This window comes from Nyctereutes procyonoides, unplaced genomic scaffold (genome assembly GCF_905146905.1).
Source record: "Nyctereutes procyonoides isolate TBG_1078 unplaced genomic scaffold, NYPRO_anot_genome, whole genome shotgun sequence".
NCBI lineage: Eukaryota > Metazoa > Chordata > Mammalia > Carnivora > Canidae > Nyctereutes > Nyctereutes procyonoides.
In genome coordinates, this window is record NW_026575124.1 from 3,488,063 (window position 1) to 3,503,494 (window position 15,432).

A 15,432-nucleotide genomic window follows, 5' to 3' on the forward strand; every position below is an offset into this window, starting at 1 on the left:
GCTCAGAGCTCCCTCACGGCCCACCTCCTTCAGGCCAGGCCTTTCTTTCTTTCTTTTTTATTTTTTTTTTAAGATTTTATTTATTTATTCATAAGAGACACAGAGAGAGAGGCAGAGCCACAGGCAGAGGGAGAAGCAGGCTCCATGCAGGGAGCCCGATGTAGGACTCGATTCCAGGACTCCAGGATCGCGCCCTGGGCCAACGGCAGGTGCTAAACCGCTGAGCCCCCCAGGGATCCCCCTGGCCAGGCCTTTCTTTCACTCAGTGTCACCTTTGCTGTGAGAAAGTATGAAGGACACTCAAAGGGCAGTGCCCAGCCTGCCTCCCACCGAGTTGGGAAGACGCCCTCGGTTACCCTGCCTGTGGGGAAAGGGGTCTCGGAGAGAGCGATGGGCCTGGGCTGGCCCGCCAGCCGAGCATGTGCAGAGGGAGGACTCTGGGCTTCCTGGCTTTGGGGAGCGAGGTCCCCCCATGAACCCTCATTTTCAAATCTCCCTCGGTCTGGACGGGGCCCGTTTCCCTGCTTCCCCACTTGTCTGCTTAGGGCAGAAAATCAAGCAGAGATCTTCCCACCACCCACCCTTGTCTTATCCCCTCCTTGTCCCATCTGTCCTAAAAGCCATGGTTTGTCCACCTTTTCCTTCTTTTGAGGGTTTTCTATGGCAGCCTGGAGACCCCTCTCTCCCGATTTGAAGAGATTCCAAGACAATCGGGGAGCCATTAAAAAATAAAATCAGGACCATGTGAGGGGAGCTAGTTCCTAGGAAACGAATGTTTTCAATTTCTTATAAATGGAGCTAATCCTTGGGTCATCTGTGCTCCTGAATCACCTGTTTATGGCTCCGTCTTCGTCCTTGGGGGGCTCTTTCTCCCTCCTCCACTGGCACCGGTGAGAGACGGCGACGGCATCCCTGGCAGCGTGGAGAGCACGAGAAAGAACCGGGGCCGAGGGGGGGGAGAAATCTAGCCGTGCTGGGATAAGCCCACAGCTGACCGGGGACGTTGGACACCGGGGCCAGCAGGCGCGGCGGCAGGACCGAGAGTCTCCGGCCCGCGAGGGGGCCAGACAGGAAACCATCCCCATCGCGTGGCGGGGAGCCAAGGCCCAGGGTGGCTGCAGGGGGGCGGTCGGACGCGACGCGGGACTCGTCGGAGGCCGAGGCGTGAGACTCGACACCTGCGCCCGAGCAAAGCGAAGATGCCTCTGCCCGCGGTGCTTGCAGAGGGGCTGGCTGCCCTCGGCCGCTGGACCGGCTACCGGACCATTGTCTGGAGAAAGGACCGTGCCCCCAAGGCCCGCTCGCACGACCGGGGCCACCTCCTTTGTGCTTCTCCAGATTCTTCTTGCTGGTCTAGGGTTGCATCCTGATCCTCCTGCCCCCAGAGCCCCGCCAGCCCCTCAGGGTACACTGCCCACCGCAGGCTGCGTCAGCCCCATTACCCCCAGAGGTGCCCCTCCCCGCACGCGGGGTCCAAACTCCCCTCCCCCCTGAGGCTCCCTCCTGCTCCCTCTCCGGGACCAACACCACCCACTTCCTCTGCCACCTCTGGCACAGGATACCAGGGCCTCAAGGGGGGCTTGATCCATGTGCTGCTTGGACAGCCCCCACCATTGAGGGGACTGGCCTCTAGAACGGGCAGGTGACAATGGGGCCACAGCCTCTGCCGGCAGCCTACAGTGGGGAGATCAGGGTTACACGGCAAGTGTGCCAGTGCCTGGGACACAGAGACATCAGGCTCCGGATGATGGAATATGATGGAAGTTCCAGCAGACGCCGGGCAGGGAGCCCGCAGGGTGGGAACGCACAGCAGCTGGGTGGGCAGAGGCACATGGTTCCCACACCGGCAGGCAGGGTGGTGACGGGAAAGAGCGTGGGCTTTGGAGAGACCGACCTCATGGAATCCTGGCTCCGTGGCCCTGGCTGTCGCAGGTCTCTGGCTCGGGAATAATAACACCCACCTCAGAGAGGTGGCACAGGTGGCATGTGCCGCTCAGGGAGAGTCGGGCCCACAGTGGGCGCTCCGCTCCATGGGCGGTTTCCCATCCCTCCCGGGCCCCGGTCTGGTGCTCTGGGGCTGCGGCCCCGGAAGGGCCGAGGGGGTGAGGCTTCATGGGTGGAGAGAAGGAGCCGTGATCAAGGCCGGGAGGCTCAGCCCCGTGGCAGGCCCCCCAGGCACCATAAGGAACCCTTTTTTATTCTCCTTGGCCTCCAGAGATGTCCTGAGAGGGCCAACCTCCACGTCTCTGGGCAGCTTGACCCCGGCAGCCCCCCCAGATGGGCTGGTGCTGTGCCTGGCAGCAGGGGCCCCTCCAGGGGTCCTTCAGTGGCCACGGTGGCGACCTGGAGTCAGAGTCCCATGAGGGGTTGGGGAGGGGTAATCCGTCCACCAGCTTGTGCTCAGGGCACGTGGTGTGCCAGGCACGAGAGTACAAAGGTGAGGACGGTCCAGACCCTCACCGGCTTTGGGGGAGGCGACAGAAAGGACCAATGAGGTGGGTTGGGGACTTCACTCATGTGCACCACGTTTTCCTCCATCCGTGTCCTTCCTGGGTGGCTCCTCCTGCCCGTGGGACCAGAAGCTTCCTGAGTGCAGGCTGTGATTTTGCTTTCTGCTTCTCCACCATAGCTGTGAGGGGAGGAAGGCAGCGCCAGGGCACAGATCCGGAGGGGGACTCGGGGCCCATCACGATGCTCTCATACACCTGCGACCGGCTCCCTTGCCCACCCCTCATGCCCTCTTGGTGCCCCAGAGCCCTGCCGCCCAGTCCCTCAGCACACGGCCGTTTCACCTGACTCGGGTCTAGCCTGTTAGGTGTAAGCTTCCTCAGTGCCCCGCGCCCACGTCCCTCTCAGAGCTCACCCCGCCATCCGCCTGCCCTGGCCCCATCTCCGCTCCCTCGTTCCAAGACCCTGCTACCTTTACTGGAGTTCGGGCCTCTTTCTCCACTGATTCCATTCTCACTAGAATTCCCTTGCTGCCTTTCGAAAGATCCCCGTGAAGGCCGGGGCCCCACCCCAGTAGACCGCCTTAGCTGGTTTGGAGTAAGTGGCTCGGACATCGGTGTTTTTTTTTTTAAGTTCCCAGGTTATTTTTGAGCTTGCGTGAAGAACCCCTGCTCTTGGCCACCATGATCAAATGACCACCTAGATTCGTGTGACCTCATGGCCACCCTACCTGGGAGTCATTGTCATTATTCTCTTTCCTCGGAGCTCTCTCTCGGGGGAGCCCTCCACGTCATCCGTCAACTCCTGCCTGGTCTGTAGCCCACAGCCAGCTGAGTCCCTCACTCTGGCACCTGCCAAGCTCGTAACTCGGATCTCCACCGAGATCGTGGTGCTCTCACTTTATCCCCACGGGAAGCTCCACTCAGCCTCCAGCACCTTGATCTGCTGCTCTAGAAAACAGACTCAAAACCCAGGACAACCCGGCCCACCCAGGAAACCCCGGAGAGCCCTGGGCACAAGGGGAGGTGGGAGGGTTCTTCACTTCCCCCCCACATCCGGGTGAGGAGCCAGCGGCATCTGAAGAAGCATCCTCCATCCCTCCACTCGAGAACCTAGTGCAGCTCTTCAAAGTCTCTCAACTGGAAAGTCTCTCTCCCGTTATCCCACCTCAGTTCTTACTGCTGCAAAGGTAGCAGAGGCAGCAGGTAGGATGTGGCTCTTTTTGCTCTTGGTTGGTCGCTACCCAATTCTGAACACACACACACACACTCACACAGGATGGAAGTAAACCCATGACTGAGTCTTGCACTGCTCACCCTCCTCCACCCACATGGTGGTGTTGACTTCCAGGTTGAGAGCCATGGGAGGCTCTAGCTGATGGCCACCTCCTGGGTGGCAGGGGTTTGAGCCTGGCCCTGTGACGTTGGCCCACGCCAAGCCAGCCCATCCATCCCTCTCTCCTCCAGCCCCTCTACCTTTCATCTTGTAAGATCCTCAGGCCCCCAAGGATTCCTGGCTGAGGCTTGCTGGCTCGTGCTGGTCGCTGGGAGACCTGCCTGTCTTCCCGCAGCCCTCCCCACCCCAGGCCGCATGGCTGTCTGGGACGGTGCCGTCTACACAGTCTCTGAAATTCACAGCCTGCCCTGACCCCCGACTCCCTTCACCCTGGTCCAGGCTTAGGCTCCAAGAGCTTGTTTCCTATCTTAGCATCCCAGCAGGCTCAGAGTGTGGGGTCCCCATCGTCTCTACCCTTCCTGGGTGACCCCCCAAAGGCCCAGGCCTCTGAGCAGTGAGGAAAGGGTTGAATAAACACAGACACCCGCCTACCACGCCCCCAGCTTCCCTCCAGGAAAGATCCAGCTCTTAGATGGAGGCCAGAGGGTCCCCGTCAGCATCAGGACCATTTCTATCAGTAGACACAGGTAATTCTTTGGTTGAAAGCCACAAACCGTGCTGCATGCACACCGCACCCTTCCTGTGTTCCTCCTTTCTTCTCTCCCACCTCCCCTTCCTCCCTCCTCCCAAACTCCGTCGGCCCACGCCTCATGCTTCATTGCCCTGCAGGGTCCGCACTGCCCAGCCCCCGGGCCACCGTGCTCTGAGAGCTGCTTCTTCGGCTCTACAGCAGGCTGCAGGGCAAGGCGCAGCGCACCCGGTGTGTGTGTCTGCGTGTGCCTGGGTGGTGCACTGAGTAGGTGTCCCCACCTTGACCACTCCGAGACCAAGCTGTCAGATCGTGCTGTTTATTGAGGATGCAATGGGGGGGCCTCTAAGAAGAAAGGAGATGTGGAGGGGCCTCCTCTTCTCTGCTTCTGGATACAGGAGAGCAAGAGAGACCTGAGTCGTACTTGGTCCTACTCGGAATGAGCCATGAGACGGGGCCAGGGTGGCGTGGGGACCGGCCTCCCTTGGCTGGTGCCCTTCGGTCCTCCTTTTCTTGAACACAGAACCAGCTCCCAGCTTAGGCAGTCGCTGGGGCAGAGGCCCCAGTGTGAGAGCGGGGCCTCGGTCTGTGACCCGGGGAGCCAGACTGTAGTTGGTGATGGAGCCGGAGGCTGCGCGGAGGACGGAAGGCCGGGAGCTGAGCTGAGCCCACGGCCTGGCTGGGGGGACCTTAGCCAAGGAGGCGGACGCCAGGCAGGCGCCAGGAGGAATTTTGCCAGGTAGGGCCATCCACACCTGTCCAGGCTCAGGGAGACGCAGGCTGGGGGAAGTAGGGTGGCCGGAGGGACAAGAGCAGGGCAGGGTGGAGAGGGGCTGACGGGGACGGGAGAGCGCGCATGGGACACAGCTGGGGACGCTGCGGCGGCGGTGGCGTGGCAGCGTCTCTACCTGCCGGCCTTCTTGGAGGAGGTGCTCTGGCTGGAGCCCTTCCCCAGGGTATCCCTGTAGTCGCTGCCGCTGCCCCTGCCCCGGCTGTCCCCGCCGCGGACGCTGCACACGCCGGAGATGCAGCTGCCGCTGCTGGCCACGTAGCCGCCGCTCACGGAGCTGGGCCTGAAGCCGTAGCCGCCGCTGCCGCTCGTGCTGCTGATGATGGCTGCGGAGGGACAGCGGGTGGCATCCTCAGCCGGGCACGGGAGGCTCTTCGGTCTGGCCACTCCTCCCCCTCCCCCGAGTGGGGGTAAATCCCAAAGATCGCTTCCCCCAGTCCTGCCCTTGCCTGGCCCAGCTTAGCCCCATCTGGCCGATTCTTAATTCTCAGAAGCCCCTCGCGTTGGTCCAGGAACCAGAGCACCAACCTGCCATTCCAGGGACCGCCTCGCTTCTCTTAGCCTTTTTGGTAAACTTCCCAGCCTCCAACCTGTCCTCCCCTTCTTGCTAGCTGTCCTGCCATCACGGATTCCTTCCCGGCCTCTAATTCCCCAGCCCAGACTTGCAGCCAGGTGGGGAGGGGGCGGTGCTCAAGCCTCCCACACTTGCATCCTTTGTTTCCCCTTCCCAGTAGCCACAGACTTCCCAGCTGCCTCCGAGCACTGGAGCAGGGAGACAGGGATGGGGAGGGAGCGGCTCTGGGCTGGGAGTCGCCTGCTCGTTGGCCGTGCCTCTGCTATCTGGCTGTGTGACCTCAAAGTTTGTTGCTCTCTGCTCCTTAGTTTGCTCAGCTACGCACAGCACACGGGGTGCAACTAAGGCCCTTTCCGACCCGCAGATTCTACAGTCTTAGGTCCAAGCACACAAGTACTTACAGATGCTGACAGGGGAGGGAAATTCTCCTGACATCCTGTTTGGGAAAGAAAGAAAATGAGAGTGAGCAGTCACCCAACCCACAACCTATTCACCTCAAAGCTAGTGTCCCCACGGGCCTGATGTGGGTTTCTGAACCCAATGGGCCGCTATGGAAATTCCAGGGCTTCTTTGGCACAAGCAGAGCTTGAGAAGCTGTGGCTGCTGCCCCTGGGGTGACCAGGCAACAGTCCAAGTCACAGTAGTGGGCACGAGGCACACGCGCGGGGCGGCATGCACGCTTCCCAAGGCCAGGCCCGGGCACTGAGTCGTTCTCATCTGCTGAGAACATTGGGGAAGCTGGAAAGGTTGCCCTGGAACATCTGTGACAAGCTCACCTTGTACCTGGATAGGTAAGGAAGTCGGAACAGAAGACCTCACGTAGTAATGGGGTGGACAGTATGCGTAGGTATATCCAGGGAACTCAAGGGTGGATGGGCTGATCCCCAAGGCACAGTGCCTGGCATACAGGGAGCGCTCGTGCCCGGGACGGATTCTGAATTACTGTTGATGTATTCCCATCATCACCCAAGGACGCCCTTTTCTGGAGGAGACCCTGCTAAGCTTTCTCCTTTTGTCCTTCTCAAACCCCTGGGGCTCTCCTGCAGAGCACACCCCCAGCCCCCCACCTGCACTCTTCGCTCTCCAGCAGCTTGCGGTAGGTGGCGATCTCCATGTCCAGGGCCAGCTTCAGGCTCAGGAGCTCCTGGTACTCGCGCAGCATCCGGGCCAGCTCCTCCTTGGCCTGGTGCAGGGCGGCCTCCAGCTCGTCCAGCTTGGCCCGGGCGTCCTTCAGGGCATTGTCACCCCGCTGCTCGGCGTCGGCGATGGCCGTCTCCAGGTTGGAAGCCTGCACAGGGAATCAGAGAAGCTGGAAAACTGGAAGGGGGGATTAGAGTCCCCCACATCCAAATCCTACTAGTGCTTGGGGACTCCTGGGCAGAGATGCCCACCTCCTCCCTTCACACCTCCTGCCCGTCTTCTAGGCCGGAGCCCCCTCTGGGGCCGGCAAGTCCTTCCTAGCTCTATGTCTCTCCGCTTGCTTCTGTTTAGGCATTGGTGGTGATAAGAAATAGTCGCCCTCCTTCCTGTGACCTTAGCCACTTCAGTACCTCGTCGGTTCATTACAAAGACATTTACTTGGCCACCTACGTACCAAGGGTGTCGAATAAGAGGAAGATTGGCTTTCTGCTCTTGAGTTGTTTACAGTCTGGGAAGAGAGTTCCTTGGAATATGGTGTTGCAAGTGCAAGGACAGGGGCTGCGCAGGTGCATAGGGCCAGAGACGAGGGGCACAGGGAAGGAGTCTCCAGAACCAACTATTATTTCCCAAGTGCTCACTGTATGCCTGGCACTACCCTCAGCCCTTACACGCCTTTTGCATACCTTCACTCATGCTGTCCTTACACCACCCTGTGCAGAGAGGACGACCAACTTACCCCACGTCCTGGAGTCACTAAGTATTAAGGCCCATGGGAAGATGGAGAGAGCACTGGACTAGGAGTCAGAGTGGGTTCCCATCACAGCTCTGACACTCACCAGCTTGCAACCCACTGAACCTGTCTGAGCCTCAGTGTCCTCATCTGTAACGATGGGGAGCGCTTGCCTCATGGAGTCTTTGAGACGCTTCAGCATGATAAAGCGATAGGAGGCGCTGCCATGGTTATCCTATAACCACATCCTGTCTCCCCACCTACTCAAGCTGAGACTGCAGCCTAGAGTCCCGGGAGGGGTCTGAGCAAGGCCTTAATGAATAGGCACAGAAGGTGCTTTAATAGGCGCTCTCTGAGCCCTCTTATCAGTGTTTTCATCAACATACGTTTATTAAGCTGCTACTATGTGCCAGGCACTGTACCAGACCTTGGGAAAGCAATGGGGAGCAAAGCAGCCAGCTCTCTGCCTTCCTCCAGTCCAGTGGGAAAAGGGACAGGCTGGCGTTGGGGAATCACCAAGTGGGACAAGGACAGGATAAGCAGAGGCTCCAGGGAGCACGTGATAGGGGCAGAGGGAATGGGGGGAAGTGGTCCTAGCCCATACTGGGGAATGAGAGAGAAGACTTCCCACAGGAGGGGCTTCAAAGCAGAGGTCCTTGGGGTGAGTGGGAGATGAGATGCCCCAGGGATGTCTGCTCCAAGGATTTGAGACAGTGACCTCATTGGCTCCTTTCCTCTTGTGGGCAGAGATTTGAGAGGCTGATGTCCTTGGCCAACTCATTTCCCCTCCAATTATGCCCTCCTGCCCCAGGCCATGGGCAACCGGTCCCCTCACCTGCTTCTTCACATTCTCAATCTCTGAGCGGATTCTCTGGATGAGCCGGGTGAGCTCCGAGATCTCGTTCTTGGTGTTTTTGAGGTCATCCCCATGCCGGCCGGCTGCTAGCTGCAGCTCCTGGAACTGGGGAGCCCAAAGCACAGAGCCAGGGGTGAGCATGAGGAGCGTGCCATGGGACCACATGATGTCTCGGGATTGGTGATGTCCCAGGGGAAGGGCATGGTGGATGCTTAAGTGGACACAGCCTCTGTTCTGGGAATGATCAGACCTAGCCCTCATGCCTGCTGGGGATGCCCTCTTTGGTCCTGCCTCAGCCCAGCTCACCTTGGTCTGGTACAGCGCCTCGGCCTCGGCCTTGCTCTTCAGGGCGATCTCCTCGTACTGGGCGCGGACCTCGTCGATGATGCTGTCCAGGTTCAGGTCCCGGTTGTTGTCCATGGACAGGATGACGGACATATCGCTGATGTGGGACTGGATCTGAGCGATCTCCTACATGGGGACCAGGGCTGGTCTCAGGACTTGACTATCAGAGCCCAACACCCCCCCTTCACCCGTCTCCCAAGCAACATAAACAAATCTGGGTGCTGTTGACTTAGAGGCTCTGGACCAAGGCTGCTGCTCCCCGGGCAAGATGAGTTTCCTCCAGCCCCAGATGGATTCCTACCACTGTGAAGCCAGGACCCGGACCATTTCCTTTCCACCCAGAGGGTGGAGGTTAGGAGCCTCTCGGGGCTGAAATGGGAGATGAGTGCCTAACAGGGGGACCTCCCTGAGAGCGGAGAGCCTCTCCCAACCCCGAGAACAGTTTTACCCACTGGCTGCCCTTGGGGGCGGGGGGTAGACATAGACTTACAGCTTCATAGAGACACTTGAAGAATTTGATCTCCTGGTCCATGGAGTCCACTTTGGCCTGCAGCTCCACCTTATTGGCATAAGCCGCATCCACATCCTGAAAGATGCCCCCGACGTCCCTCAGTCACTGCCCGTGCAGCCGAGAAGGAAGCACCCACCCAGCCCGGGTGCCTTGCACACACAGAAAAGCTGCCCTTTTCTCTCTGGGAGGCTCATGGGAAAGGAGAGGGTGGAGCAAAAGGCCCAGCCCCACCCCGTCCTGAGAATCGGCTCCCTCAGCAGGGATAGGGCACCCCCCTAAGGAAGGGAGCCCCAGCCAGGCCGCCACCAGCCGTCCCTCTGACGTCTGAGTCAGGCCCTGTGGCCGCAGGGGAGGCCCTGTGTGTCGTCCTCTGCCGTTCTTCACTGTGGACAAACCCCGTCCACATGAAACGCTCAGGAAGGCCATCGAACTCTCTCTGCCTTCTCATTCCCTCTCTGGAAAGTCCATCGTGGTTTTCCTCGGCCTTCACGCCACTAGTTTGGAACTGGCTCTCTCGCCACGAGCAGAGCCCCCGGGTAGGCTCGGCTCCCCCTGGTCCCAGGCGGCCCTGGACTCAAGGCCTGCCTTCCTCCTCACCTTCTTGAGCAGCACAAACTCATTCTCTGCAGCCGTCCTCCTGTTGATTTCTTCCTCGTACCTGCCAAAATGCCAGGGCTCGGTCGGTGACTACGTCTCACTTAGAACCTTCTCGCTGAGGACCCTCTTTCACTCAAGGAAGGCTCTACACAAGAGGCAGTGTGCCCGTTTGAGGGACAGAGGCTAATGGGCCACAGAGTACTGGGCTGGTGGGGCCACCAGGCAAGGAAGGCTTTGTGGAGCAGGGGACATGGAGACTGAGTTTGGAGTTAAAAAAAAAAAAGGTGGAGGTGGTTATTGAAAATGAAGTAGGAGCATGTGGAGCCAACGTTCTATGGGAAATCTCATAGGTAGCAAGAACCAAGCTCCTCCTTGGAAACTTGACTACAGCCTTACAGACGAGCGGGAGTGTTTCCTTAGTTACTCCTCATAGCCCTTCTGGGAGGTGGACGGGTTTAAGCCTCCTTTTACCAAGGAGAACCCAGAAGCTCTAGGAGATTGAGTAGCTTACCCAAGGTTTCCCTCATCCAGCCAGATGTAGTCCTTTGACCACTGTCCAGCTAAATGAGCATTTGTCCTAAGTGCCAGACCAGAGGCTGGAGGTGCAGAGAGCAAGTTCCAGAGTTTTGTTGGAATAATCCTGCTTGGTATGACAAGGGACACTGCCGCTCGTCTCCAAAAACCTCAAGCCGAGGTAGCTGCCACTCCTGCAGAAGGAGCTCAGAGGGAAAGGGGCAGTTGCCCGGCTGCGGGGAGACCCCTTCCCCGCTCACCTCTTCTTGTAGTCCTCCACCACATCCCGCACGCTCCTCAGCTCCGAGTCCAGCCGCACCCTGTCCCCGGACAGCGTCTCCAGCTGCTTCCGCAGGTTGCTGATGTAGCCCTCGAGGATGGGCTCCAGGTTGTTCTTGCAGTTGTTCAGATCCAGCTGCTGCAGCAGCTCCCACTTGGTCTCCAGCACCTGGTTCTGCTGCTCCAGGAACCGCACCTGGGACCCAAAGTGCAGAAACTGTTGAGCCCCGAGGACGCAGTCATACCCGTCATCCAAAGGCTCCGTGCAAAGCGCTCTGCCTGCATTTTCTCCTTTGCCCCTCACAACGGCTGCATGAGGCGGGCAGGCCAGTAACCCCATTTAATGGAAGGGAAACTGAGCCATAGAGAAGTTCGGCCTCTTTCCAAGGTCCAACGGTTTGATAAGTGGGAGGGAGCCCGGAGCTGAACCCAGACATGTGGCCCCAGAACTCATGTATCCTGTCATTCAGAACCCAATGTGGCCAACCCAGCGCAGGGCAGGGCTGAACCTAAAAACTACCAGGACGGAGACAGGCTGGGTCCATTTTTGGAAAATCTGACCATTCTGAAGTAGGGAATCTGGTCTTCATTTTATAGCATATCAAGCTCAGTGAGGCTCAATGGGCCAAGACTTTCCAGGCATTCTAGATTTCTGCATCAGGCTCCAACTCCATCATTGCCCGTGGCCTCCTCCCTCTGCCCTAACTCTGCTCCTCAGAACCATCTTCCGTGGAGCAAGCATGACACGTGGGGCAACGTGGATAGACAATGCTCCCTGGGCCCCTGTCGCCTCCCTGGGCCAGGAGACCGACCAGAGGCAGTGGATCCACATACTCTTCTCTTGTGTGCTGCGTCGGGGGGAGGCGCGCAAATTTTTTTTAAAAATGACTTAATCCAGGTGAGCACAGCCACTGTCTAAATAAGGTTGTCTTCCCTGTTGTCATAAGCACAGGGCCTCAGAAAACTGGCTGGGACTCAGCGTTGAGATGGGATCAGCCCCCAAACTGCCTGCCCCCCCAGCAGATCCTCCAGCATTGGTTTGGCTTGACTAATCCTGACTCTTTCACGTATACCCCTGAGACTGAGCGTTTAGCGCAGAGTAAACCCTCCACCCAGGACCCCGCACGCTGGACAATCGGGATCACTGAGAATGTCATGTGCCCACATGGCCCTGCGGTCCCCGGGACTGGGCCTCACCTTCCATCCCTCCACCCACCACCCCCAGATGCTGTTCCCTGGCAAGGCATGTACCTCAGTGCCTCTGCTGACTCACCGAACGGGAGTAATAATTTCTCATCTACCAAAAGTCCGAGGCCTATCTGGACTGGATGATGCCTCGAGGCCTCTTCCAGACCTCAGGTTCCTCCCCTTCTCGACACTCCTCCCCCACTTGTCCGAAGATGAAAATGATAGTGACAATAACCAGCACTTGGGAGCACTCAGCATGCGGGAGGCACTGTGCCAACATCTTCACATGCATTTTCTTTCCCAAACCTGACAAAAACCCCAAGGGGTAGGCTATTATCTGCATTACAGAGATAAGGAAGGAGAGGCGCAGGCAGGATAAACAACCCTCCCCACAGCCGGCTCTGCGGCTGGCTCAGCCAAGACATAGCCGGTAAGTGATGGGGACAGAGCGGAAGCCAGGTCTGACGTCAGAGCTCTGTGGGGACACCCCCCCCCCCCACTGCCCTCGTCGGCCTCTCGAGGGGCCCATGTGGGAATGACCACAAAGGGATGCTCCTGATCCATCCAGTCAAATGACTAGTGGATGAGACCCGCTCCCAATGGGTGGGAGGAAGACTCTGGGTCAGGTTCCCTCGCACTGGCTCTTCCCACACGTGAGCTGCAAGGGCCCGAGGCTCAGCAATGGCACCAAGCCGACCCTCCAGTAAGAAGCGGGGGCCTTTCCTCTGGAGCTCCTGCCAGGAACCCCACCACCACCCCCACACGCCCCTGCCAGTAGAGACAGCCTCGTTCTGTCTTCTCCCAGGAAAGTCTGCAGGGAATCTCACACAAATCACCCCGATGAAAGAAGACACCTGCTTCGTCCACGTTACGTGCCTCCTCATGTCTGACCTGAATCCCTTTTGCTGTCACAACAGCTCAGGCTCTAAGAAGAGAAGGGAAGGTCGTCCCACCTTGTCGATGAAGGAGGCGAACTTGTTGTTCAGCGCCTTGATCTGCTCCCGCTCCTGGGCTCTCACTTTCTGGATCTCGGGGTCCAGCTCCACGTTGAGGGGGGCCAGGAGGCTCTCGTTGACGGTGACCTGATGGATGCCCCCCGGAGGGCACACGGACGGGCACACGGGCCCCAGGGCCACGCTGCCAAACATGCTCCCAGCAAAGCCACTGGCCCGGCCTCGACCAAACCCATAACCTCCGCTTTTCCCGCTGCTGCTGGCCACATTAAAGGAGATGTTCCGGATGCCCCCCAGGCTGTAGAGGCTCCGGCTCCCAAAGCCTCCGCTGAGCCCTTTGCCCCCTGCCCGGTAGGAGGATGAGCTGCCCCCGGAGAGCACAGCCGAGCAGCCGCTGAAGCCCCCCTTGGAGGCAGCTCCCGACTTGCAGGTGAATTGGCGGCTCATGCTGGTGGTGGAGATGGAGTTCAGATGCTGGAGGGACGGAGGCCAAATCCTACCCGGGCTCTGCAGGTTGCAGTGAGGACTGGCAGGCACCCTTCCTTATATGTGCTTGGCACTGGGGCTCGTGGACGGGCAGTCAAGAGCTTAATTCATGGGTTTGGCTTGCCTGGGAGCAAGAAGTCATTTTCTCTATGCTGAGCTAGAGATCAAGCCCTCCCCACCTCTGAAACAACATGAAACCTTCAAATTGCTGGGCTTGCAAGCCTTGCTCATGTAATTTGGGTTTTATCTAATTAACCTGCTGTTATCGGGTAATTTGCCCCAGGCCCCAGCCTCTCCAGGGGGATGTCACTGGCACTTCACCATCCCTATCCTGCTTAGTCTTCTCTGGGTCACAGGCTGCCTCCCGGGGGCGCAGGGAGCTAGAAGGGTATGGACTGCGCTGGACAGGGGGGGCCGCTGCGTAGAGTATCCAGGGGCTCGAACCCACAGCTGTGTCCTCCTCCTTCCCGGAAAGAGCCCCTTCGTTTGGGCCTCCCGAGGCACCCCGCGCCCTGCCCCGTGGCCTCTTCCCCTAATCCACAGCGGCTCTGCCTCCTGGGTGTGAGGGGTGGAGGGTGACCCTCTCCCTGGCATGGGGCGGGAGCGCGGCGGCGGGGTCGCCACGTGCTTCCGATGGTTCCGCGGGAACTGGCCCCCCGCACGTGTCACCCCTCCCAGAGCCCTGCCAGGCAGGCTGCAGGCTGCACCAGACACGGTCGCTGGGCGGCCGGCGTGGGACAGATCCCAGGACAGGAGGCTGGGATTGGGGGGCGGGTGGCTAAAGCCTCAGGAAGTCGCGTCACGGGAGGCAGGGAGGCAGAGGAGGCTCGCGGGGGCTGGAGGCCTCGAAGGAAGTGTCCTGGGGGGTCTCTTGGCTCATTTCCGTCTTCCTTCGGACGTGAACGTGTTGACAAGCAAGGCGAGGACAGGAATGGTTTGGAACCATTTGCTTTGGGTTCAGGTGGAGGAGCTGCCGTCGGGGTGAGCCTGGGGGTGGGGGCCCGGCTGGGAGCCCGGGAGGCCTGGCATCTCCACAGTGGAGGCCGCTCCCAGGAGGTCCCTCTGCAGGCCGTGTCATCTCAGTTTTCCCTTGTCAGGAGGGTGGACGGTCCCCCAGCTCGGAGACCACTTGCTGGTCCTCATCCTCCCACCCCCCCTCCACCGCCCATCTCCCCTCCATAGACCTCCACCGACAGCCTCCGTGCGCCAGGCGCGTGCCCCGTGGAGGGGACACGGCTTGTGGCCTAAGGCTAAACGCTCTCCCAGCTCTTGGGACCCCTCCTAGCCCGAGGTCCCTCCCCACCCCCCCAGGGCTTCGCTGTGTGTGTGACGTGCGTGTACCTGCGCGCCTCGGCCCACAGCCTCCTTCCTAGCTGTTCCCTGCCTCTGCCGGGACGCCTCCCCTCAGGCCTCATCTCCAAGCACCCCGTGATTTCCCCGCACCATCCCTACCCGGCCTGATACACCCTTTCTCCCCATCCCTTCCGGTCCAAACCCTCTGCTCTTTCAAAATCCTGCCTCGAACCCCGTGTACCATGGTCGCCGCTCCGCGTGCTGGACTGCTCTGTCCACTGACGCCTCTGCTGCCAGGTCCCCTAGGACGTGGGGCCGGGTGAGGGTCCCATGGCCCCCAGGCGACCCCTTCCTCTGTACCTGTCCTCAGGGCCCCACGGCCAGCCTCGGGACATCGCTCCCAGGTGCCAGAGGACGGGCGGTTGCTGGGGCGGCCACCAAGCAGCAGGAATGGTGCATTTTCAGGGAGCCCACGGCCCGCGTCTGCCTAGATGCCACCAGGTGGGAGCCCAGGCCAGGAGCTGGCTCCAGGGCTCTGAATCCCACTGCAGCACCCAGCAGGGCTTCACCACTCCAAGGCTCGGTTTCCCTGACGTAAATGGGATAATAAACCCCTCATGGGGTAGCTGCGGCAGCTCCGTGTGCTAACCCGAGTGGAGAGCTTGGCACGTGCCTGCGACGTGTTCAATGTTCAACCGATGTCATCGACTACCAAAAGTGGGGCGTCAAGTAGAAGCTAGGGATCGACCTGTCCTCTCCTCCTCTGCACCCTCCTTCTGGGAGGGAGAGGACACCTGGGTCGGCA

At 59.7% G+C, this 15,432-nt stretch overlaps 1 protein-coding gene across 1 annotated transcript; it reads right to left on the reverse strand.

Moving 5' to 3' along the window:
• Positions 1-4,677: 4,677 nt before the first annotated feature.
• On the reverse strand, positions 4,678-13,380 carry KRT71 (keratin 71). Its single transcript, XM_055336871.1, has 9 exons — positions 12,849-13,380; positions 10,689-10,903; positions 9,916-9,976; positions 9,298-9,393; positions 8,769-8,933; positions 8,442-8,567; positions 6,804-7,024; positions 6,138-6,172; positions 4,678-5,488 (listed from the first exon to the last, which is right to left on the reverse strand). The coding sequence occupies exons 1-9, from the start codon at positions 13,293-13,295 to the stop codon at positions 5,277-5,279; spliced, it is 1,578 nt and encodes a 525-aa protein (XP_055192846.1). The 5' UTR covers positions 13,296-13,380; the 3' UTR covers positions 4,678-5,276.
• Positions 13,381-15,432: the final 2,052 nt, after the last annotated feature.